Raw genomic sequence first — 27,719 nt, 5'->3', positions numbered from 1 at the left:
GCTGTCATCAAGGCAAAGGATGGCTACTTTGAAGAATCTCAAATATAAAATGTATTTTGATTTGTTTAACACTTTGTAACGACTGACGCCGGACAGGAGAAGCAGGTACGGGGAGTCAGACATTTATTAGGGAACAGATATAGAACAAGACAGGAACAGCGTCAGCACACGGGTAATATGGACATATGACAAACAATGCAGCAGCGGGGAACAGAGCTGGGGAACTGACAAATATAGGGGAGGTAATAAACAGGTGATTGAGTCCAGGTGAGTCCAATATCGCTGAAGCGCGTGACGTGGGAAGGCAGGTGTGCGTAATGATGGTGGCAGGAGTGCGTAATGCAGGGCAGCCTGGCGCCCTCGAGCGCCAGGGGGGAAAAGCGGGAGCAGACCTGACAGTACCCCCCCTCTCTAGGGGTGCCACCCAGCGTCTCACCTGGGCATGCTTGCTGAGACATGGGCGCTGGGCAAGCCGGTTGGGGGTAAACTCCCCACGAACCGGCAGGGGCTCGGGAGCCTGGCGAGCCGGCTGAGGCATAAGAACCTGACGATCCGGCTGAGGCATGAACGCCTGTCGATCCCGCTGTGGCGTGGAAGCCCGATGATCCGGCAGAGCGTGACGTGGGATGGGAACCTGCCGAGCCAACCGAAGCAAGGAAACCTCTCGAGCTAGCTAGGACGTGGAAGCTCGACGAGCTGGCTTCGGCACCCCCGGTTCCATCGGTGGTGGAATCCAAGCCCAACTTCACCAACAAAACAAGAAAACTCATGGGCCGGCTGGGCGAAGAAGACCTGGCGATCCGGCTGAGGCCTGAGGTGGGATGGGCGCCTTCCGAGCCACCTGGGGCAAGGAAACCTCTCGAAACAGCTAGGTCGTGGAAGCCCGACAAGCTGGCTAGGCACACCCGGTTCCATCGGTGGCGACCCAGGACCGAAGCCACCACCAACAGGAACGCCAGTACTCCCTGATGCTTCGTGTGATGGCTGCATTATTCTGTAAGACCGACGCCGGACAGGAGAAGCAGGTACGCGGAGTCAGACATTTAATAGGGAACAGACATAGAACAAGACAGGAACAGCGTCAGCACGCGGGTAATATGGATATATGACAAACAATGCAGCAGCGGGGAACAGAGCTGGAGAACTGACAAATATAGGGGAAGTAATAAACAGGTGATTGAGTGAGTCCAAGTGAGTCCAATATTGCTGAAGCGCTTGACGAGGGAAGGCTGGTGTGCGTAAATGATGGTGGCAGGAGTGCGTAATGCAGGGCAGCCTGGTGCCCTCAAACGCCAGGGGGGAAGAGCGGGAGTAGGCGTGACACACTTTTTTGGTTACTACATGATTCCATATGTGTTCTTTTATACTGTTTATGTCTTCACTATTATTCTACAATGTAGAAAATAGTAAAAATAAAGAAAAACCCTTGAATGAGTAGGTGTCTCCAAACTCTTGACTGGTACTGTATTTCCACACTATGAGGTTGGAATAATACTGTAAAATTGTGAAAATTATGATAATGCCCTTTTAGTGTAAGAGCTGTTTGGAAAGACTACCTGAAATGCCTGCCTGTTTTGGTGGGATGGAGTTTGGGCCTGCCTGGTGACATCATAAGAAGGTACATTTTTTAATAGACCAATGAGAGTTCCAAACCTTTCTGCCAATAACAAATCGTTTTTGGTTTTCCCCACTAACAGACAGTCCTAGCAAAATTCTTGCTTAAGAAATTGCTCTTTGCTAGAAAAATCACTGTAAGGTACCTAATTGTTACCCAGAAATGATTTGATGTTGGGATAAAAACAGCTGCATTGGTCCTTTCAGAACTTGAAATTAGAGGTTGTGTCTTTAAAGTCTTGGCAAGTCTTTATAAAAGTGTCTCAAGAACGTTTCAAATTCCATCGTATACTATCAATCACAGCTTCAGTGTCCAGGTATTAAGTGGCCCAAAAACTCAGTGTTGCGTCGTGCTTAAGAACTGCCCTTAGTCCTGGAATATTGGCAATATACCACACCCCCTCTGGCCTTATTGCTTAATTTAACTGCCTTTGGCTGCTTAATTGGGAACCATACCAATGTAGAGCTAAAGTGATTGCATACTAAATGACTGATTTTATGGTGTAATTTGTTTTTACAATTAAATCTTGGCACCTGACACGCTGGTCTTGCTCACTGCTTAGTCGTGACAGAAAGGAAAGATAACTACAATAAATTATACAGCTAGAGTTACATATACATGTCTGTCCTGAGCAGTTTATGCATAAAGTACAGCCCGATATATTAATGTGGAGTTTTTGGGAAGGGCTTTCCACTCCAAATTACTGAACATTTTACACTGTAATGGTTGAGGGATGCTGATACACTTTTTGCTGCTTTGTGGCAGTGCAGTTCAATATGAATTTAGCTTTTAACTGTATGTACTTGGGACCCTGCATTTCATTTCCTCTACAAAGTGTTTGGAAACAACTTTACTATTGATTCAATGATTTGCTTGTTAATGTGACTGTTTCTTCTCTCAAGACAACATCTACAGTATGTTTGCAACTGACTTTAAGGTCAAATGCAGATCTGATTGTTAAAAGAAGATTATGTAAAATCTCACTTGGCAGAATTTAAAAAGGCATTGTACAAGGTTCAAAGAAAACAAAATCGATGTCTGGAATACTGGGTACCTATTAAGGAGCCTGATGCTGTAGAAGCAAACATGCTAATAGTAATGCCATTGTGATATAGGCCCATGGATGAAGGATCACATCTGACAGGAAAAAAGTGAATACTTTTTCCCCCAAGGGAAATGGTAAATCCTAATTTACAATACTCTGCACAGGCCTGCAGTCTAATGATAGAGGAGCAGAGGTGGTCTTATCAAAGATGGCAGTAGCTCCAGGGGAAGAGATAGTCTGCGACACCAGTCTTCTGGTCATGAATTTGCATGAAGTCCTATTTCTGACTGGACTGCTTAGAGGAGTGGAGAAATTGTCTGACCTGTGACAGAGGGCTGTGAGATTCAGTATGATATAAGAGGGGCATTTGGAAGATTTTAATTCTAGGGAAGATAGAAAGAACCCTGGAGGATAATTTTTGGGATTCATTGTTGACTGTTAGTTCCTCAAAATCCTCAAGTTGTCTGAAAAGGACCATTGGCTTCTAACCCTGCTGTGCCAGATCTTGGGTAAAATTGCATTATAAGCCCTGTATACAGTCCCTATGTGTATAACATACATAGCAACTACAGTAGATATCTGCAGCCACATCAGGTAGTTAATTCTGTATGTTAATTCCTTTTCAGTAGTGCTGAACAGCAGCTAGGCTGCCCGCATACAAATACAATAGTTAAGTACATTGCCTGGGTTCAAATTCCCTGTCAAACTTTGATTACGTTGAGACGTGGCAGCTTCAATTTCATTACTTATCAGTGGCTGTCTTGAGAAGAGCCGAAGCAGCATAGCCAATAACAGCTTCAATTCGACAGCCACTGACTGACTTCCTATAAGAGATGAGTTGAATTTAGAGCGAGAGCAACAGCTGGCTAATGTCAATAACTGTGGTTCAATCAGAGATGGGAACGTGCTTTTTCTGATGGCATTTCTGTCAGACAGAGCAGGTGGGTAAATTGGATTTTGGGGTGGTTTTGGTGTCCTAAGGCACTTTGCAGCTGCTGCTTTGAAGCTGGGCTGCTTGTGGCTCACCAGGTGGTGTATACCTGTAAAGCCTCAATAAGAAGTCGCACACAGGGCCGTTCTCAAGGGGCAATTCAACCCCCGGCAGCATCAACAGCGGACATTAAGATAGAGATTTTATCTTCTTGTGAAGGGCACAAACCAATCTTGCCTGGCTTTTCACCTCCATCAAGTGCCATAAATGTGCTGAACTTCTCAAATATTGTGTATTTTAGTTGAAGGGAGTCTGTTTGATGGGAAGTTTGTCCATTTTAAAGACCATTTAAATCCACTGCTGTTCTTGGCACTAAGCCACAAAATAAATGACATTCTACAGTCCTTTTTCTTTGAGAATATCGATAATAAATACAAGTTGTGTTTAATAAAAGTCCTTGGGGTGTGACACTTTATATAGCAACGTCCAATTAAAAGCTCATTAGTAGGGTATTAGCAAAATGGTTCCCTAACTATTTACAAAGATTAGTAAATTATGAGCAAATCATTTATTCATCCCCTCTTCTTTCTTTGGGCTCTGTACATACAGACACTGCCCTTTCAGAGGATGTGAAAAGCGCTTGCCCTATAACATTGTCCTCTGGAGAGGTGTCAAGGACAGAAATAAACCTATTCAGATGCTCTGAGCTCTTCTCTGACTGCAGATGTCCATCTCTTTCTATTGGTCTTAAACCATGCTTCTCCACTGTCTATTAAAGGATATAACTTACAGTATAAGTGTTTCATGAGTTAAGCACACTCATACTCTATCATAACCCAAAATGTAAGGTTTAAATACATTTTAGAATCGCAGAATGTAGCTTTAAAGCAACTGATGAGCTAAAAAGGAGTGACTAGTGAGCATTAGTTGTGGTGAGACAAGGAGGTGATCTGTCACTGTCCTCACTAACACTGACCTCAGATCAGAGGAGAAGAGTACATTCATTAACCTTTCACCCCCAATGTCCCTGGAGAGCAGGGTATGGCTCAATTCAAATGGAAGGCAGTCAATTCAGGAAGTCAACTGAAATTACAATTACATTATTGAAAAAAGGGCATATATTTCCAATGACTTCTCAATAAACAGAAAAGTAGAAGCTATTGATGTCAAAAGTTTTTACATTTCTGGATTTTATATTCAAATCACTTCCTGAATTGACTGATTTCAATTTGAATTGAGCCTAACCCTGCTGGAGATATAACCTGCGGCTATATCTAACACCTATCTGGGAAATGCAGCACATCATCGTACCCTATAAAGTGGTTCGGAAGGGGTGATCATTTTTTATCCAAAGTAATATCCCAAACTGTAAGAGTAGGCAAACATATTTCATATTTCAACCATGTCCCCCAATATTATAACATTTAATGTGTGGGGACATTTTGAAAGATTTACAGTAAATGCATGTCAAAATAACTCCACAAACATAACACACAGCAATGCAGAAGTGGGTATATGATTCTGGATGATCTGTTAAACAGTAGCTTAGGTTTGTTTTAATTAGAAGCTTTTGAATATGATAAAATAAAAGAGACAGCTATTTAAAAAAGAGGAGAAAAAGTGATTTGTTGTTGATCTATTGATTAGTTTGAAATACAACAAAAACATGTTTTTAATTGACTGCTGTGCTGTGCATGATTGGCATTGTTACAGAGAAAGGTTTCTAATTAAAAGTGAAAACCGAAAGCGCTAATTGCCCAAATAATTTCTTGGAGAATTTACGGTTGACATTAGAAAATAAATATCTGTCTCTTCTAGTTGTAATTATACACAGTTAGAAGGCAGGATGATAGAAAGACTTAGACTGAAACAAAAAAAGAACATTAAAAGAAAAGCAAATAGCAAATCTAAGAACACAACACTATGACAAAAATAAGAAAACTCATTGAGGACGACAGAGTGAAGAGGTGTAGGATTCTTCTCACTTTCAGAGTGCTATTTGTTGAGTCTCTCAGGGCTTTACAGGGATTACACTTTTATTTAAATGGACCTCCTCTCCTCTTACAAGTCTGTTCTGTTTTAGGTGGTCAGGAAACTCCTTCCTAAGCGTCTTTGCGGTGATTGAAACAGAGGCTTACCTTGATAATGGGCGCTAAAGCCCCGATATCGATGGTTACTGTCGGTTACAAAATGTAGCCTCAGCCAGTTCTTGTTGCTGACAATAGGAGAAGGGACATTCATCCCAGATAACCTGAGGAAAAAAGAGGAGATAATCATTAGGCTTTTTACTGCATGCTCAAAGTCAGCAAGTTACAACACTGGTGTCTTTAAATGTGTCGGTCAATCAAAAAAGAGAAGGCTTTTTTTGGTTTTGAACAGTGTTCAGACATTGTAGCTACATGAGTAAAAACATTTACGAAAACTTGCAACTTGCAAGTCAGCAGACCTACAGAAACATTGACAAATTTCAAAATCCAAAGTCAAGTAATTGTACATTAATGCTGCTTACTATTCATAAATCAATGACATTAGGACATACAACTCAAAATAATGTTCATAGGGTAATGTTGAAAGAAAATAAAAGAAAAGTGCTCTGCTTCAGAGTCGGATGGTAGCAGCAGTAGCAGGGTGACACTGCTAGTCCTGTCCCCCTGGTGAGAACACTACAAAGAGAATCCTCTGGTCAGACGTATAAACTTATGGAGAGTATACAAAGCATAAACTAAGTGTATAAAGACAATATGCATAAAGTTCTAGAGGGATAGATACAGTGCCTTCAGAAAGCATTCATACCTCTTGACTTTTACCACATTTGGTTGTGTTACAAAGTGTGATTCAAATGGATTTGGTCCTTAATAATAGTCTAAGCTGTTGGGGGGGGGGGGGGGGGGGGGCTCTGCCACCTTTCACCGTAGATATGGAAGTGCGATATGTGATGGATTGAGACAAATCCAATGTAAAAAAACAGATATCTCTAGTTTAAACGTTCATATTTTGTGTCAATCGACTCTAGAGGGTTTATTGTCATTTTTTATCAGCGATCTACACAAAATACTTTGTAATATGAAAGTTGAAGAAAAATCTAAATTTAATATAATCCTTTTTTTAAATTCACTCTGAAAAAGTCAAGAGGTGTGAATACTTTCTGAGGACAGTGTATATCCACCATTAAAAAGGTCACACTCGTATACCTTAATATGCATAAAGAGTACAAAGTGTATCTGGTCCTCGCCCACAACACACGTCTGGAAGACGAGTAGCCTGCCTCTGAAGTGTGCAGGTGATTTGTCCACGTGACTGTGCAGCGCGGAGGAGGAGGAACAGAGCACAGAGGTCATACACAGACCTCTCTCGCCCCCCAGTTCCTCACACCCCCCACTTCCTCCGGCCTTTATTGATGACTGACGGGATGTGTCATTAAAGGACACGGTCACATGAATCAAGGCTGACTGGCCACCACAAGCTGGAGCTGTGCCATATCATTACCATTATCAATCTAAAGTCTTCTGCATTACCCACACTGAAACAGAGGCAGAGACACCAGACCCCTCCGGCTCAGAGCGCTGTCGGGTTTAACCTCAAACACCCCCTCCAATGCTAATTTTCTTCAACGCTTTTCAATGAGGAACATTCGATATTGGAATTGCAATTTGGTTTACTTTATGAATAGACTGGAATTTAAACGGAATTGATCCCAACCCTGGTATAGACCACATCCTAATTTGGGTTATACAGAACATGTACAGTATGCAGGTGGGAAAATGTTAGGAACAGGCCCAATGTATAGAACTACACAGAAGTCCCAAAACGATAGCAGTGTGCAGCAGGTGTGGTGCTCTGCCTGTGTAAAACCATTTCATAATAAAACATTTATGGATGGCAAGCCTTAAAAATGTACAAGCGTTTGTGATCGAAGTCATCTGTGAAGGAACTGTCGTCTACTTGATCTAGCAGTGCATTAGCAGTAAATTAGTACATTAGTACATTAGCAGACCAAGAGGCAACCCCAGTTTATGTGACAGAAGATCACTGGCCGCGTGGAGGGTTTGTGTCACGGATCCCCCTGGAACTTTCGTTGCGCACACCTGTCCCTTATTCCCACTGATTAGTATTTGTATATATGTGCCCTTTGTTCACCATGGTGCTGTCGATTATTGTTACTATGTCCGCTGGTGCGTGTGAGTACCTGCGCTGTGTGTTTTGGGCTTTCGTGCGCCTGGTGGATTGTACAGATGATCACGGGCCTCGTCCCGTGTGTTAATCATTGTGCGCATGTGTATTTATTCGAGGTACTCCTCGCTCTTTTGTTTGGGTTTCTACCCTGTATTTTATGTACTTGTTTGTTTGGTCTTCGTCCTTATGCCCTTGCACGGCACACCGTAATTTGGGGCGTAATAAAAACCCTATTATGCATGCCTGCGTCTGTCTCATTGTTACCAACGTGACAGAATAATCGACCATTGAAGGAAACAGTGGGAATGGTCCGACCGATGACGCTGCGACTGGTCTGTCCGGCACCGCTGCAATTTCGTCAGCTGCAACTGAGTCGTACGATGTCGCCACCACGGGTCCGTCCGACAACGCAACTTCAGCAGTCACAACTGGCCCGTCCGACGCCGCCACAACCGGGCCGGTTGGGTTTCAACCCTGTATTTTATGTACTTGTTTGTTTGGTCTTCGTCCCTGTGCCCTTACACAGCACGCCGTAATTTGGGGTATAATAAAAAAACTTATTACGCCTTCCTGCGCCTGTCTCCTGAATCATTCATGCCAGCGTGACAGTTAGGGTACCAGCGCCGTGTTTCCCATCCAATAATATACATTTTAATTAAATTAGTCGGCATTCTGCGTTGGACCAGTCAAAAACACTATGAAATAACACATTTGGAATCATGTAGTAACCAAAAAAGTGACAAATATGTGAGATTCTTCAAAATTGGCCACCCTATGCCTTGATGACAGGTTTCACACTCTTGGCACTCTCAACCAGCTTCATGAGGTAGTCACCTAGAATGCATTTCAATATTAATTTGTGGAATTTCTTTCCTTCGCATTTGAGCCAATCAGTTGATTTGTGACAAGGTAGGGTTTGTATACAGAAGATAACCATATTTGGGAAAAGAACAAGTCCATATTATGGCAAGAACAGTTCAAGTCAGCAAAGAGAAACAACAGTCCATCATTACTTTAAGACATGAAGGTCAGTCAATGTGGAACATTTTAAGAACTTTGAAAGTTTCTTCAAGTGCAGTTGCAAAACCCATCAAGCACTATGATGAAACTAGCTCTCATGAGGACCACCATGGGAAAGGAAGACCCAGAGTTACCTCTGCTGCAGAGGATAAATCGGCAATTAACTGTACCTCAGTATGCAGCGCAAATAAATGCTTTACATAGTTCTATTAACAAACACATCTAAACATCAACTGTTCAGACTGCGTGAATCTGGCCTTCGTGGTCGAATTGCTGCAAAGAAACCAACCGATAAGAAGAGACTTGCTTATGCCAAGAAACACGAGCAATGGACATTAGACCAGTGGAAAGCTGTCATTTGGTCTGATGAGTCCACATTTGAGATTTTTGTTTCCAACTGCCGTGCCTTGGTAAGATGCAGAGTACGTGAACGGATGATCTCTGCATGTGTGGTTCCCACCGTGAAGCATCAAGGAGGAGATGCGACGGTGTGGGAGTGCTTTGCTGGTGACACTGTCAGTGATTTATTTAGAATTCAAGGCACACTTAACCAGCATGGCCACCACAGCATTCTGCAGCGATACGCCATCCCATCTGGTTTGCGCTTAGTGGGACTATCATTTGTTTTTCAACAGGACAATGACCCAAAACACACCTCCAGGCTGTGTAAGGGTTATTTGATCAAGAAGGAGAGGATGACCTGGCCTCCACAATCAGCTGACCTCAACCCAATTGAGATGGTTTGGGATGAGTTGGACACAAGAGTGAAGGAAAAGCAGCCAGCAAGTGCTCAGCACATGTAGGAACTCCTTCAAGACTGTTGGAAAAGCATTCCTGTTGACTACCTCATTTGTTTAACACTTTTTTGGTTACTACATGATTCCTTATGTGTTATTTCATAGTTTCGATGTCTTCACTATTATTCTACAATGTAGAAAATAGTAAATATAAAGAAAACCCCTTGAATGAGTAGGTGTGTCCAAACTTTTGACTGGTACTGTAATTCTAGCAGATCGACAGTGCTGTCACACACATAAACACACCCTCATCACCACCCCTCCACCCCCACCCTTCCCCCTATCCCTGCCTTCTCCTAAATCACTGTAAAAGGCAAAAGAAAGTTTTATATGGATAAGTGTAATTTAATCAACATATCTCACGCCAAGGTGTCTATAAACACAGGGAGTGGTAAACAACCATGATGTAAGTGAATGGAGAAGGGATAAGTATGGTTTACTGCATATAGGTTTAAAGGGATAGTTCACCTAAACTTCAAAATGACATATTAGTTTATGGACAAAGACAGACAGCATTCTACTCTTTGGTTTTGTTAACCTTGCCATGTTGTAATTTGGGTGAACTATCCCTTTAACACCAGTAGTATGTCTACTTGGTACATAAAGATCATGCTGGAAGTGGTACCCTATGAGTGAATCATGGTTGGGCACTTAATAATGTGTTCATTTTGATTGATAACCAGTGGTTGGTGAACTAGCCCAAAACGGCCACTTCATGTCATTCAATTAAGTGCTACAGTTGTGAACACATACATCCCAGTACACTACTCTACTCTGTGACATTGAGGTCTTTTCATTCTTGTCCCTATCAGAATAATTGTCATGATTATTCAAAGGCCTAGAGTGTGTCATGGAGATGAGGAGATGTGAACAGACCACACCATGTCTAAGGCTTATTACCCTTACAGAAAAACCAAATTATTTCACATGTGGAACATCACATGATTTTACATGAAATTTCACATGTGAAATCATGTGAAAGTGTGTTTTTGGAATACTTAACACATGTTGCTTTACATGTTGTCACGTTATCACATTAACTTTGTATAATATCATGAAAACATGTTTTTGGAACACTTCACATGTGATTACATCTAAAATTAATGTGGTTTTTCCGTAATTCCTCTCCACCACCAACCACACCGTCAGCCAGTCCTCTTTTAACTTTCTGTGATAAAAAGGTAGTGTGTTGATTGTACTGTAGTATGGGCTGGGGCCCATGGTGCAGAGACCGTGACGTCCCCAATGGGACTCAGGAGGTAATTGATTACACATGCCAGTCTCAAAGCTTTGGCATTTTCTCCGTCTTACCTTCATTTGCGGAAATATAAATGACATAAACATTGGCTGCATGAGAGAAGATAGAGAGAGCGAGAGAGGTGAAGAGAAGAGAGAGAGAGAGAGAGAGAGAAAGAGAGAGAGAGAGAGAGAGAGAGAGAGAGAGAGAGAGAGAGAGAGAGAGAAAGAAAGAAAGGAAAGGGGGGAAACAGAGAGTGTGAGAGAGAGGAAGGGAGAACAGAAAGAGAGAGAGAGAGAGAGGAAGGGAGAGGAGAGCAGAGAGAAAGAGAGAGAGGAAGGGAGAGCAGAAAGAGAGAGAGAGAGAGGAAAGGAGAGGAGAGCAGAGAGAAAGAGAGGGCCACCGCCCCCACAGCAACAGTGTGGGACTATTCACTGAGGCATTTACAATGAATTTCCTGTCTTTCTGGGTTCTGAAAGCCGTTCAAGGTCTCAGAAATAACACAGTATGAATTGATAGTGACAAGAAGAGGCAACAGTGGTGAGACTTTTAAGGGGGCTACGTAGCAACAATGTTGCCGATTTGTCATCATAGTACTCAAGCATTCTTAATGCAATTCTAATATTAACTTTAACATCCCTGCAGTGCTGGCTGAAAGTGCATCACTCAGGCACACACGCACGCACACACACACTATGTTAGTATTCTTATCTTTCATTACTTCTTATTGTTGTTGCATTGTCGAGAAGAAACCTGGAAGTAAGCATTTCATTGGACAGTGTATGCCATGTGTGTCCCGTACCTACGACTAATTACATTTGAAACTTGAAACACACACACATACAAAAGTCAAGACACTGGATTAAATTAATGTGCTAAAGACTTATGTCTCTCTTAGCCTCTTACAGGGGATGATGTCATCCCCTCTGAACACATAAGCACACACACACACACACACACACACACACACACACACACACACACACACACACACACACACACACACACACACACACACACACACACACACACACACACACACACACACACAGAGAGACACAGAAAAAGACACACACACACAGGGAGGGGAGAAACAGAGAAGCAGGGCTGGCCTCTGCATCAGCTCTGGGCTCCAGGCAGGCAGTGTAGCTGGCAGATGCCTCATCAATCACCACCCAGGCCTCAGAGACGGATGGGAGGCCGCTGGGAAGCGGCGCGCGTCTCTCCATCAAACTGATGTTTTGAAAGTAAGTAATCAGTGTTCTCCATGGGCACTCCTTCTGTGGCAGAGCCCTCCACCTTCCTCCTCCGCACCACTCCCCTCCTCCCTCGTTCCCCTCCTCCCTCGTTCCCCTCCCTCTCCTCTCCTGATGCACTGACTGCCTCCTCACACTTTGATACAGCGAGTCAAGGCCTCTCCACCCCATTGGATTCTGGGAACTATATTTCATCTGTTTCATCGCAGCATGCAGGGTCGACGTGGAGCTGTCCAAAATGCAGTCTGGGCTCCGTGTGTAGGGGGTCATACCTTTTGCCCAAGACCGCAACAAAACACAAACACAACAGTCATTTACTGTAATGCTCCTCTGAAATCTAAAACACTGTGGTCAAAACAAATCGAATGACACAATAGGGGGATGCGTTTTTCGGAGGCTGAGATTATATTTATCCAAATTATATCCTTCGCTGCAGTAAATGGCTGCCAGAGGCCTCATTTGCAAGCCGTAATACAATCCTTCCAGTCTCAGAACAATATTAATGGATCTGAGAGAAAAAGGGGAAAACATTACTCAACCAGGGCCTAGCCTTTCTTCACAAATAGACAGGAATAACAGAGTACCATTTCAGTGTTTCCAATACAGTACATATCTAAACCCTTCAGCAACAATACAAAATGGTTGCAGTTAAGCAAGACTTGAATGATTACATTACTGTACATATTGGGCCGTCATAGTTAATCAGTTCACTCAAGTTAACTTTTTGACATTTTTGTGACACATTTTTTTATTGTTATTAATCTTATTGTCTGAAAGTGTTCAAAATACACAGAAAAGATCCCAAATACATAATATATACTGCTAAAAAACAACAACGTAAAAGCAAGTTGACATCGAGGTTAAAGAAAGTGTACATTCTCAATTTACCAACTTTTTATAACCGTTACTTTAGACAAAATCAAGACGTCAATATTCCTGTAAAACATTTTTTTAATGAAAAATCTTAAATTACAGATTAATTTGAGCAAATTCAGAATTTGCGATTAATCACAGCAGATCCTGCGATTAACTTGATTACATTTTAAAAAATTGTTTTACATCCCTAATCTGTGAGGTGTGGCTGTTCGGTACCTGCAGCAAAGTGTATAATGCTGTATCAATGTATTGAAACACATGACTCATTCATAATTTAAGAATTTCTTATTATAATATATCCTTACAAAAATCACAACACCTACATAAATGGTACCCCGTGTGAGGACTATCCCCTCCAATGCTAATAAAAGTTGGGCTCTCCCCTTGCTCTACCCAGACATCCCTGTTGCTGCTGGTCCCTCTTGAAATTAACACTGAGTTTGGGTTCGAACCAGCACCTCCATTCCATTGGCTATTAGACTTGAGAAAAAGGAAGGCAACTTGGCACAGAGGATAATAAATTGACTTTCTAAAGGCAGCTAATGACCTCACAACGCTTTCACCCAGAAACACAATTCATCACTATTCTCAGACCCCCCAATATACATTTCAATGATGTATCCTTGCACTGTAAACAAATACTTAAAGACCACCCTGGCAATCTTATAACATAATCAGATTTAGGGAAGCTACTAAGCAAGATTTAGGGAATTGATTAAAGCTATTTGGGCAACGATAAAGATGTTCAGAGATTTTGACAGTGTTCAAAAATTCAAACCCCTGCTAAATGATGGTCTCATGCCAATCTGTCCTACTAACCATTGGAATGTTGGGCCGGTTTGACCAAAGCTACCCGTTTTTTTCTTCTTCTTCTATCTAGATATCTAACACAATAAAACCAACTATACAAGGAGGTCATTTCTATTCTTGCAGTGAATGTGGAGTATTGATTCAATATAAAGACTGCCACAGAGGGGCTTGGTCTTCCTAAAGGTGATGCTGACTTCAGATCAGGTTCAATAGCATACACTCTCCTATCGCAATGACTCTTGGTTTGACCGTCATTCAAATGTGCAAAATCAGAAATCTGGTCCCCTACTGTGTTCTGGAGTCCACACCAGCATGACATAATGTACTAATAGGTGAAACAACCTTTGAGTATGAGTAATAAACACATACTGCACAGGACATTCCAAAACACAATACCTAATTAATTTACTGGGACACGGATCTGGAGGCAGCCTTGTTTTAAAAAGAGGCTCGATTTAAATCAAGAAAATATACAAAATCAGAAATACAGCCAAACTACACTATTATACCCAAAACCAGGGAGGTGTGAGAAATCTGACAATACATTTTAGAGAAAATAAGTGGAGACTGGAGAGGTTTCCAACACAACTGAAATTCCTCCACTATTTACTGTATTATAAACACATAAAGTTGCCGGAATAAAAGGTTGCCTGCAGGTGCTCTGCTGATGCTTGACAGACTTTTCCATTTATTATGACACATTTTTTAAAGTTCCACTGAAGAACCCTCAATCAATTAATCCCAAGGTGAGGTGGCTGAGTTACAAATTCAATTGGCTCCCAGAAGTGAATTCAGCTTAGTTGTATTCCTTCGTGTTTGCCCCATGCTGTAGATGAGAAATAGAATGAGAACCTCTCAAGTGGATAAATCAAAAGATAGTCAGACATACAGTAAGTACATTTTTTCATGAAAATAAATTCCTGACAAATGTGTCATTCACAGCCATTATGTAAGGATGTTTCATGAATCAGTTGCATCTGTAGAAATGTAAATAAAAGAAGAAAACAATGTCCATAGTAGGCTCTGACATAGAATAAACAAATATAACCATGGTAGCCACCATTAAAAAGGGATATCATTAGGGTAAATGTGACTAATCTTTACACCTGGGGCTCCAGATAGTGCACAGAAATGAAAGTGACCTTTGTCATCAGCATCTTGTGATGTCATCAACATCCTCAGAATAGACAGCTCACCGGCAGGATGAGCTCCTATTATTGTTAGTAACAGCACAAAAGCAGAATACTGTATTTGTTTCAATGCACTTTTACCCTGCTTCATGGGGCAATGGAAGTAATCAATCAACGTCTGAGAACATCGACCAAGAAATGTTTGTTTTCCTATACAAACAAGAAACCTAACAGTTTGGGCAACAAGCGATTCCACCAATTTCTGAAACACTCTCAGCATGCTATCGTATGGCCTGTCAGGAGTCTGTAGACCATTGAAGTACTTCATAGAGTACCTAGCAAACTGGATTCCTATGAAAAAGATGATTGACTTGAAGGGAAAAACCAATCCAGCTGCCCACGGCATGCAATATGACCTTACAATAATAAACTAAAACAGTGGATATCCTCATATGGACACATTTTGTCTTATGCTACATACAGCATGGTATGTTCCCCTTATGCAGCACTCATCATGCCTGTGTTTGTGAGGGAAAACAGCTCTATTATGGTGTGCCAGAAACAAACACAGACATCACGTCAATCTCCTCCCCTGGTTGAATATTATGCAGTAGCCATGTTCTGTATGATCACCTTGCCTGTCTGTCTTCTTCCTCCATCGACCAAACCTCTTCCCAGCCAGTACCTTTAAAATCCACCCCTCCTCCTGTATGTATGTATACGTATATATATATATATATATATATATATATATATATATATATATATATATATATATATATATATATATATATATATAGTACCAGTCAAAAGTTTGGATACACCTACTCATTCAAGGTTTTTTCTTTATTTTGACTATTTTCTACATTGTCGAATAATAGTGAAGACATCAAAGCTATGAAATATATGGAATCATGTACATTTACATTTTACATTTAAGTCATTTAGCAGACGCTCTTATCCAGAGCGACTTACAAATTGGAAAGTTCATACATATTCATCCTGGTCCCCCCGTGGGAATTGAACCCTGGTCCCCCCGTGGGAATTGAAACCACAACCCTGGCGTTGCAAGCGCCATGCTCTACCAACTGAGCCACACGCCACATGTAGTAACCAAAAAAGTGTTAAACAAATATATTTTATATTTGAGATTCTTTAAAGTAGCCACGTTTCGCCTTAATGACAGCTTTGCACACTCTTGGCATTCTCTCAGCCAGCTTCATGAGGTAGTCACCTGGAATGCATCTCAATTAACTTCTTTGGGATAGGGGGCGCTATTTTCACTTTGGGAAAAAATCATGCCCAATTTAAACGGCCTCGTACTCAATTCTTGCTCGTACAATATGCATATTATTATTACTATTGGATAGAAAACACTCTCTAGTTTCTAAAACCGTTTGAATTATATCTGTGAGTAAAACAGAACTCATTTTGCAGCAACAAATCTGAAATCGAGGCTCTGTTCCAGGGCCTTCCTATTAATTTGCCTGAAATCTATGGATCTACATGCACTGCATACGCCTTCCACTAGATGTCAACAGGCAGTGAGAGGTGGAATGGGGTGTCTAGCTTGATCTGAGGCCGAACAAGAGCTTTTGGAATGACGTGTCTGAAATGTTCATTGTCTTGGAAGGCGCGAGAAGGAACCCCAGATTGCGTTCTGAAAAGCTTTCGGTATAGACGTTAGATATCTCCGGCTCTGATTTTATTTGATATATGTGATAAAAACATCATAAAGTAGTTATTTTAAACCGAGTTATATCAGTTTATTGAACGTTTAATTGCGATTTTCTGAATTTTCTTTTCTTTGCGTCATGTGAAGTTGGGCACGTTTGCGCCACATGGCTAGCTTTGGTTGCTAATTCGACAGGAGAAGAGGACATTCTACAACCAAACAACGATTATTCTGGACAAAGGACCCCTTGTACAACATTCTGATGGAAGCTCATCAAAAGTAGGAACCATTTATGATGTTATTTCGTATTTCTGTTGAAAATGTTTAGTCATATTTTCCGCCCTTATTTTGGGCGCTGTCTCGCTATAACGTAAGCTGTATGTCATACGAAAGTTATTTTAAAAAATCTAACACAGCGGTTGCATTAAAACCTTTACTGCTCAGGCGTTCCGCCAGCGGAACTCCTCCCACATTCCACTGAAAAGGCAGAGCGCGAAATTCAAAATATATTTTTTAGAAATATTTAACTTTCACACATTAACAAGTCCAATACAATAAATGAAAGGTACACATCTTGTGAATCCAGCCAACATGTCCAATTTTTAAAATGTTTTACAGCGAAAACAGCACGTATATTTATGTTAGCTCACCACCAAATACAAAAAAGGACAGACATTTTTCACAGCACAGGTAGCATGCACAAAGCCAACCTAACTAACCAAGAACCAACCAAACTAACCAACAACCAACTTCATCAGATGACAGTCTTATAACATGTTATTCAATAAATCTATGTTTTGTTCAAAAAATTTGCATATTTCAGGTATAAATCATAGTTTACATTGCAGCTACAATCAGAAATCGCACCGAAAGCAGCCAGAATAATTACAGACACCAACGTCAAATACCTAAATACTCATCATAAAACATTTCTGAAAAATACATAGTGTACAGCAAATGAAAGACAAGCATCTTGTGAATCCAGCAAACATTTCCGATTTCTTAAGTGTTTTACAGCGAAAACACAATATAGCGTTATATTAGCTTACCACAATAGCCAGAAACACAAGCCATTTCCCAGCAGTAAAAGTTAGCGATCGTGACACACCAGCAAAAGATATATAATTTTTGACTAACCTTGATAAGGTTCATCAGATGACAGTCCTATAACATCAGGTTATACATACACTTATGTTTTGTTCGAAAATGTGCATATTTAGAGCTGAAATCAGTGGTTATACATTGTCCTAACGTAGCTACTTTTTCCCACAACGTCCGGATTTTTTTCTGACACTTTTTCTGACACACATATTCTGACCAAATAGCTATTCATAAACATAACTAAAAAATACATGTTGTATAGGAAATGATAGATACACTAGTTCTTAATGCAATCGCCGTGTTAGAATTCTAAAAATAACTTCATTACCACATAAGGCTTATGTTATGTCGACCGAGTGCCCAAAACCTGGGCGCAAAACTAATAGTACACAGTTCGACAGATATATGAAATAACATCATAAAATGGGTCCTACTTTTGCTGATCTTCCATCAGATAGTTGTACAAGGTGTCCTTTGTCAAGAACAATCGTTGTTTGGATTTAGAACGTCCATTTTCCCTCTTGAATTAGCAAGCGCACTAGCCAAGTGGCGCGAAGCTCTCCTTTCTGAACAAAGGCACACAACACAACACGCCTAACGTCCCGAATAAATTTCAAAAATCTAATAAAACTATATTGAAAAAACATACTTTACGATGATATTGTCACATATATCAAATAAAATCAAAGCCGGAGATATTAGTCACCTATAACGAAAGCTATTCAGAAGGCAAATGCAGGTCCAACCTCGCGCCTTCCTGAAAACAGGAAATGGGTGACACGTCATTCCAAGAGGACGTATTCCATCTCAGACCAAGATAAACACTCCATTTCTTCTCTCACTGCATCTTGACATCCAGGGGAAGGTGTATGACGTGCATGTATACTAATAGGTATCATGCCCATTTATAGGCAGGACCCAGAAGAGAGCATCGATTTCAGATTTTCCACTTCCTGGTCAGGAAGTTTGTGCCAAATGAGTTCTGTTTTACTCACAGATATAATTCAAACGGTTTTAGAAACTAGAGAGTGTTTTCTATCCAATAGTAATAATAATATGCATATTGTACGAGCAAGAATTGAGTACGAGGCCGTTTAAATTGGGCACGTTTTTCCCCCAAAGTGAAAACAGCGCCCTCTGTCCTCATCAGGTTAAGAACTAGTGTATCTTTCATTTGCTGTACAACATGTATTTTTTAGTAAAGTTTATGATGAGTTATTTGATTAGATTAGGTGACTGTCCAAGATTTCTCCGGACAATTTTGTGCATTTTGACTACGTATTCACATTGTAAAACCACGATTTGTACCGCTAAATATGCACATTTTCGAACAAAACATATATGTATTGTGTAATATGATGTTATAGGACTGTCATCTGATGAAGTTTGTCAAGGTTAGTGAATAAATTTATATCTTTTGCTGTTTTTTTGCGATCGCTACCTTTGCGGTGAATGAATGCGGTTGTGTGGTTGGCTATTGTACTAAGCTAATATAATGCTATATTGTGTTTTTGCTGTAAAACACTTACAAATCTGAAATATTGGCTGGATTCACAAGATGTTTGTCTTTCATTTGCTGTACACCATGTATTTTTCATAAATGTTTTATGATGAGTATTTAGGTATTTCACGTTGCTCTCTGTAGTTATTCTAGCTGCTTTGGTGATATTTGTGATTGTAGCTGCAATGTAAAACTATGATTTATACCTGAAATATGCACATTTTTCTAACAAAACATAGATTTATTGTATAACATGTTATAAGACTGTCATCTGATGAAGTTGTTTCTTGGTTAGTGACTAATTCTATCTCTATTTGGGGGTTTTGTGCAAGCTACCTGTGCTGTGAAAGAAATGTCTGTGCTTTTTTGTATTTGGTGGTGAGCTAACATAAATATACGTGGAAAGGAAAAGCATATGTGGGAGGTCTTTCAAGACTGTTGGGAAAGCCTTCCTCATGAAGCTGGTTGAGAGAATGCCAAGAGTGTGCAAAGCTGTCATCAAGGCAAAGGGTGGCTACTTTGAATCTGAAATATAAAATATATTTTGATTTGTTTAACACTTTTTTGGTTACTACATGATTCCATATATGTTATTTCATTGTTTTGATGTCCTCAATATAATTCTACAATGTAGAAAAGAGTAAAAATAAAGAAAAACCCTTGAATGAGCAGGTGTGTCCAAAGTTTTGTCTGGCACTGTATATATTTGCTAAAAAATATATGGGGGATTGGAAGTGATGCAGACAATTACATTGATGGAAGATACAATCTATCTGCATAACGGCCTACACCTTAATCACTTGAAGTCACTGCTTCTTCAATCAAAGGAAGCTGTTTGAAAGCTGGTTCAGAGGTAAGGGCAATATATGTGAGGTTTGTGAACAGGTTAACATTTTCAACACTCCTTTGATCACAGGATCCCGGCCCATCATTCACTACAAGTTCATATCGGTGGTATTTATGAAGCCTGTAGTAATCTACCAGCCCAAAGAGAGGCACTGTTGCTGTATCAAGTCCAGTCTACTGACAATTAGGCAGACAACTAGTTTAGCGGAAAGAGTGATCAACGCATTTGTCTAAGCCTTCTCATGCATTGTCAGTTATCTTATGCCAAAATTAAACTAAACTTTTTTTCCTCATATTCTCATACATGTCCTCATATTCACTGTTTGCAAATATTCCACTCTTGTCATCGTTGTCTTGTGAAGTTTCAGTGACGATAACTAATTCCTTTTCCACTCTTTAAATGATCCACATTGCAAACCAGGGCCAGTGGTGCATCATGGGAGGAAGTTAATTATTGTTCTATGGCTCCGGCTCGTGATTGAGAGTCCAATGCCTCATTCATAAACTGTTGCCTGTACCATCGTGGTTATGCATGAAAGATCCGGGAGACAACTACCTTCAACGGCAATCAATAGTCATAGTGTGCTGCCAGACATATCTTCAGCTAGTTCAGACAGGCTTGTTGTTAAGCAACCTCACCTCAACAGTCAGTCTATAATGTTCATGAGAGGGAAAGGTAAGGTGGCTGGTGGCTGTACCCATACATTTGTAATGCTTTGCTCAGGGACACTGCCATCACTCCACCTTTACCTGCTGGAACATGGCAGCCATCCCAGAGATGATGAGGAACCGGGGGCGGGGGCGGGGGGGGGGGGGGGGGGGGGGGGGGGCACAAACCCACCGTAGCGGGACCAGACAGGACTGGCAAAAAGTGCTTTTCACTGACGAGTCGTGGTTTTGTCTGCGGCGGTGTGTGACAGCATCATCGGACTGAGCTTGTTGTCATTGCAGGCAATCCTCCTCCCTTATGTGGTACCCTTCCTGCAGGCTCATCCTGACATGGCCCTCCAGCATGACAATGCCACTAGCCATACTGCTCGTTCTGTGCGTGATTTTCTACAAGACAGGAATGTCAGTGTTTTGGCCAGCGAAGAGCCCGGATTTCAATCCCATTGAGCACGTCTGGGACCTGTTGGATCGGAGGGTGAGGGCTAGGGCCATTCCCCTCAGAAATGTCTGGTAACTTGCAGGTGCCTTGGTGGAAGAGTGGGGTAACATCTCACAGCAAGAACTGGCAAATCTGGTGCAGTCCATGAGGAGGAGATGCACTGCAGTACTTAATGCAGCTGGTGGCCACACCAGATACTGACTGTTACTTTTGATTTTGACCCTCCCCCCCTTTGTTCAGGGACACATTATTCAATTTCTGTTAGTCACATGTCTGTGGAACTTGTTCCGTTTATGTCTCAGTTGTTGAGTCTTGTTATGTTCATACAAATATTTACACATGTTAAGTTTGTTGAAAATAAACGCAGTTGACAGTGAGAGGACGTTTCTTTTTTTGCTGAGTTGATGTATGTCACACCCTGACCTGTTTCACCAGTCTTGTGCTTGTCTCCACCCCCACCAGGTGTCTTATTTTTCCCCCATTATCCCCTTTGTATTTATACCTGCGTTTTCTGTTTGTCTGTTATGTCAAGTTTTACCAGCATTTTTCCCGTTTCTCCTGTTCTCAAGTTTTGTTTCTCTAGTCTTCCCGGTTTTGACCTTTCTGTTTGCCCTGACCCTTAGCCCGCTTGCCGTTCTGTCTCTGATTGACTCTGCCTTGGATTACAAAACTCTGCCTGCCTTCGACCTGCCCTTTGCCTGCCCCTTTATTATAATAAATATTTAGGGATTCGTACCATCCACCTCCTCTGTCTGCATCTGGGTCATATACTGAGTTGTGATACAAGATGTCTCTCTTATGACCTACAGTAAAGGCAATCAACTGCACAACATCACATCCATGTAGCTGGTGAACAAACAATAGAACTTTATCACCGGAATTCATTGTCATTAATTACCATGGCAAATATACAGTACGGTACCACCACAGTGTTGTTGATAACTATCACACGCCTATCTCATCAAGAACATGTGTGTATCTGGAAAACTGTAGCATAATTAAATGCATAATTGAATTTAAATTGGTCAATATCATGATTATACAGCATATTAATAAGAGTTTGAAAACAATAGACCACTCAGAGCAATATACTGTATAATGCAAATGCTTTGTATGCCCATACATTATGTAAAGATCAAAGGCACTTTTCTCCCTTTGAAAGGCAGTGTGATCTCCATAAATCATCAACATAAAACTGTACAGCAATCTGCATTCTATTACAATTATAACAACAATAGACATTAAAAAAACACATGTATGATGACAAGCAATAAACATGATAGTAAAACCTACCCCTTATTCAAATCTCAAGGCGATTTTACTTGGGACTGAATAAAGAAACATGATTAGAATTCTGTTTAGAATTCCCCTTACACGCCTCTTTTCTGCCCAGACACTGTGCCCGCTCTACCCACCCGCCGCAGTCAACAATGAAAAGTCTTTACCCAAATACCAGGGTTTATTACTGATGCACAAAAACCAAGCCAAATTGAAACCTGCCAAAATACAAGCTATTACACACTGTGCAAAGATCAAAGTGAATGGGCTTGGCAAATATTGGAAGTAAAGGAGCTTTGTTTAATTTACATCTACTGGGATTACCCAGACCTGCCATTCATCGTGCAAATATCTGTCTCTGCCGCCAGCTCACACAGCCATAACAAAACACCCACCAAACACGCGTGCACACGCACACACACGCGCACACACACACGCACACACACACAGACGCACACACACACAGACATGCCCCAAAATAATCTTGCTGTAACTTCTTAAATTAAAGTTAAAATGATATTTTGATTTAATGAAATATGATACAGGCTTAGGCCAGGTTGAGATGCCAGCTGCCTGGTCTTTGAGAAAGGAACATGTGAGTGGTCATGTTGATGAACCATCGGTGAACATGTTGTTTATCCCCTACCAGTGCTGCTCAACATGTACAGTTGAAGTCGGAAGTTTTCATACACTTAGGTTGGAGTCATTAAAACTCGTTTTTCAACCACTCCACAAATTTCTTGTAAACAAACTATCGTTTTTGCAAGTCGGTTAGGACATCTACTTTGTGCAAGTAATTTTTCCAACAATTGTTTACAGACAGATTATTTCACTTATAATTCACTGTATCCCAATTGCAGTGGGTCAGAAGTTTACATACACTAAGTTGAATGTGCCTTTAAACAGCTTGGAAAATTCCATAAAATTATGTCTTGGCTTTAGAAGCTTCTGATAGGCTAATTGACATCATTTGAGTCAATTGGAGGTGTACCTGTGGCTGAAATTTCAAGGCATACCTTCAAACTCAGTGCCTCTTTGCTTGACATCATGGGGAAATCCAAAGAAATCAGTCAAGACCCCAGAAAAAAAATTGTAGACCTCCACAAGTCTGGTTCGTCCTTGGGAGCAATTTCCAAACACTTGAAGGTACGTCTTTCATCTGTACAAACAATAGCACGCAAGTATAAACAGCATGGGACCACGCAGCCACCATACCGCTCAGGAAGGAGACGCGTTCTGTCTCCTAGAGATAACCGTACTTCCGTGCGAAAAGTGCAAATCAATCCCAGAACAACAGCAAAGGACCTTGTGAAGATGCTGGAGGAAACAGGTACAAAAGTATCTATATCCACAGTAAATCGAGTCCTATATCGACATAACCTGAAAGGCCGCTCAGCAAGGAAAAAGCCACTGCTCTAAAACCGCCATAAAAAAGCCAGACTACGGTTTGCAACTGCACATGGGGACAAAGTTCGTACTTTTTGGAGAAATGTCCTCTGGTCTGATGAAACAAAATATAACTTTTTGGCCATAATGACCGTTGTTATGTTTGGAGGAAAAAGGGGCAGGCTTGCAAGCCGAAGAACACCATCCCAACCGTGAAGCACCGGGGTGGCAGCATCATGTTGTGGGGGTGCTTTGCTGCAGGAGGGACTGGTGCACTTCAGAAAATAGATAGCATCATGAGGATGGAAAATTATGTGGATATATTGAAGCAACATCTCAAGACATCAGTCAGGAAGTCAAAGCTTGGTCGCAAATGGGTCTTCCAAATGGACAATAACCCCAAGCATACTTCCAAAGTTGTGGCAAAATGGCTTAAGGACAACAAAGTCAAGGTATTGGAGTGGCCATCACAAAGCCCTGACCTCAATCTTGTAGAAAATGTGTAGGCAGAACTGAAAAAGCGTGTGTGAGCAAGGAGGCCTACAAACCTGACCCAGTTACACTAGCTCTGTCTGGAGGAATGGGCCAAAATTCAACCAACTTATTGTGGGAAGCTCGTGGAAGGCTACCCAAAATGTTTGACCCAAGTTAAACAATTTAAAGGCAATGCTACCAAATACTAATTGAGTGTATGTAAACTTCTGACCCACTGGGAATGTGATGAAAGAAATAAAAACTGAAATAAATCATTCTCTCTACTATTATTCTGACATTTCACATTCTTAAAATACAGTGGTGATCCTAACTGACCTAAGACAGGGATTTTTTTACTCTGATTAAATGTCAGGAATTGTGAAAACTGAGTTTAAATGTATTTGGCCAAAGGTGCATGTAAACTTCCGACTCCAACTGTATGTGCTAAATGCACTGATACTAGTACTGACAGAGTCCCCCAAAACAACTGGCCACTGACCAATGGCTTTTAGCACAAACTCATCAGTAGGCCTGAGGTGTGGACTCGATAGACTTGATATAAAATAAAATGAGACTCAAGACTCGGGACTTGACTTTGATTTCAGACTGATGAGTTGAAATTATCTGGCCAAGTTTTGTAACGTTTTGTCACTGATTTTGTGGCACAGTCTCCGTGGATTACTCTCCACACAGCCAGAGACAGTATCTCAGTTGCATAGAACAGATTGGCTAGTGAAACGCACACTCGGCCCTCTGATTGGCCCAGAAAACTGTCAATCAACAGGTCAGATGAGCTAGAGCAGTGATAAGGTTTTGGGGGTTGCTAAGCTTCCCAGTAAAGCAATGAAAGCCAGTAAGCATCCCAGAAGAAAAGTGCTCAAAATACTCCAAGTTAATAAACTCAGCAAAAAAGAAACGTCCTCTCACTGTCAACTGCGTTTATTTTCAACAAACTTAACATGTATAAATATTTGTATGAACATAACAAGACTCAACAACTGAGACATAAACGGAACAAGTTCCACAGACATGTGACTAACAGAAATTGAATAATGTGTCCCTGAACAAAGGGATTGAGATCCGGGCTCTTCGCTGGCCATGGCAGAACACTGACATTCCTGTCTTGCAGGAAATCACGCACAGAATGAGCAGTATGGCTGGTGGCATTGTCATGCTGGAGGGTCATGTCAGGATGAGCCTGCAGGAAGGGTACCATATAAGGGAGGAGGATGTCTTCCCTGTAACGCACAGCATTGGGATTGCCTGCAATGACAACAAGCTCAGTCCGATGATGCAGTGACACACCGCCCCAGACCATGACGGACCCTCCACCTCCAAATCGATTCCGCTCCAGAGTACAGGCATCGGTGTAACGCTCATTCCATCGACGATAAACGCGAATCCGACCATCACCCCAGGTGAGACAAAGCCACGACTCGTCAGCGAAGAGCACTTTTTGCCAGACCTGTCTGGTCCCGCGACGGTGGGTTTGCGTTGTTGCTCGTGATGTCTGGTGAGGACCTGCCGTACAACAGGCCTACAAGCCCTCAGTCCAGCCTCTCTCAGCCTATTGTGGACAGTCTGCGCACTGATGGAGGGATTGTGCATTCCTGGTGTAACTCTGGCAGTTGTTGTTGCCATCCTGTACCTGTCCCGCAGGTGTGCTATTCGGATGTACCAATCCTGTGCAGGTGTCGTTACATGTGGTCTGGCACTGCGAGGACGATCAGATGTCCATCCTGTCTCCCTGTAGCGCTGTCTTAGGCGTCTCACAGTACGGACATTACAATATATTATATACTGCCACATGTGCAGTCCTCATGCCTCCCTGCAGCATGCCTAAGGCACGTTCACGCAGATGAGCAGGGACCCTGGACATCTTTCTTTTGGAGTTTTTCAGAGTCAGTAGAAAGGCCTCTTTCATGTTCTAAGTTTTCATAACTGTGACCTTAATTGCCTACCGTCTGTAAGCTGTTAGTGTCTTAACGACCGTTTCACAGGTGCATGTTCATTAATTGTTTATGGTTCATTGAACAAGCATGGGAAACAGTGTTTAAACCCTTTACAATGAAGATCTGTGAGGTTATTTGGATTTTTACGAATTATCTTTGAAAGACAGGGTCCTGAAAAAGGGACATTTCGTTTTTTGCTGAGTTTATATGTAGCTTAAGAAACATTCTTAATGAAATCAATAATTTGCTAGTAACAGATGACATTCATATTCTGACTATCTCTGAAACTCACTTAGATAATACCTTTGATGATACAGTGGTAGCAATAGAAGGTTATAACTTCTATAGAAAAGATAGAAATGCCAATGGTGGAGGTGTTGCTGTTTATATTCAGAACCACATTCCTGCAAAGATTAGAGAGGATCTCATATCAAATACTGTTGAAGTAATATGGCTACAGGTTCATCTGCCTCACCTAAAGCCCAATCTGATGGAAAGCTGCTATAGACCACCAAGTGCTGACAGTCAGTATGTGGATGACGCGTGAAATGCTTGATAAAGTGTGTGATATTAAAATAGTGATTAAAAATATATATATATTTTCTGAGTGATTTAAATATTGACTGGCTTTCAACAAGCTGCCCACTCAAGAAAAAGCTTCAAACTGTAACCAGTGCCTGTGTAACGCTCGTCTTCCTCCTCTTAGGAATAGTAGGAAGGATCAGAGGACCAATGCGCAGCGTGGTAAGTTTCCATATTTTAATAAAGCAAATAGAACACTGAACAAAACAACAAAGTGAAACGAACGAAAACGAAACAGTCCCGTATGGTTAGACACAGACACAGGAACAATCACCCACAACCCACAAAGACAAAACAGGCTACCTAAATATGGCTCCCAATCAGAGACAACGACTAACACCTGCCTCTGATTGAGAACCATATCAGGCCAAACACATAGAAACAGACAAACTAGACATACAACATAGAATACCCACTCATATCACACCCTGACCAAACAAAACATAGAAACATACAACACAAACTATGGTCAGGGAGTGACAGCCTGCAACCCGGTTCGGGTTATCAGTCAACCTACCAGGGTAGTTACAAACAGCACAGGAATGAAATCATTAACATGTATTGATCTTTACAAATGCTTCAGAAATTTGCTTTAAAGCAGTATCCAGATCCATTGGATGTAGTGATCACATAATAGTAGCCATATCTAGGAAAGCCAAAGTTCCAAAGGCTAGGCCTAATATAGTGTATAAGAGGTCATACAATACGTTTTGTAGTGATTCCTATGTTATTGATGTAAAGAATATCTGGTGGTCTAAGGTGTGTAATGAGGAGCAAACAGACGTTGCAATTGACACATTTATGCAATTGCTTATTCCAGTTGCTAATAAGCATGCACCCATTAAGAAAATGACTGTAAAAACTGTTCAATCCCCGTGAATTGATGAGGAATTGAAAATTTGTATGGTTGAGAGGGATGAGGCAAA

The 27,719-nt window shown here is 41.3% G+C and overlaps 1 protein-coding gene across 1 annotated transcript in view; it reads right to left on the bottom strand.

Annotated features, from left to right (window-relative positions):
- LOC120027058 (CUB and sushi domain-containing protein 3-like) overlaps positions 1–27,719 on the bottom strand; it is a 704,521-nt gene that overhangs the window by 369,027 nt on the left and 307,775 nt on the right. The window contains exon 6 of the mRNA XM_038971903.1: positions 5,730–5,842. Coding sequence (XP_038827831.1) covers positions 5,730–5,842 — 113 coding nt within the window. The remainder of the gene's footprint in view (positions 1–5,729; positions 5,843–27,719) is intronic.

The sequence above is a fragment of the Salvelinus namaycush genome, chromosome 32 (assembly GCF_016432855.1).
Source record: "Salvelinus namaycush isolate Seneca chromosome 32, SaNama_1.0, whole genome shotgun sequence".
NCBI classification, from domain to species: Eukaryota; Metazoa; Chordata; class Actinopteri; order Salmoniformes; family Salmonidae; genus Salvelinus; species Salvelinus namaycush.
The sequence above is the reverse complement of the archived record's forward strand: the minus strand, read 5'-3'. Positions and strand labels throughout refer to the sequence as shown.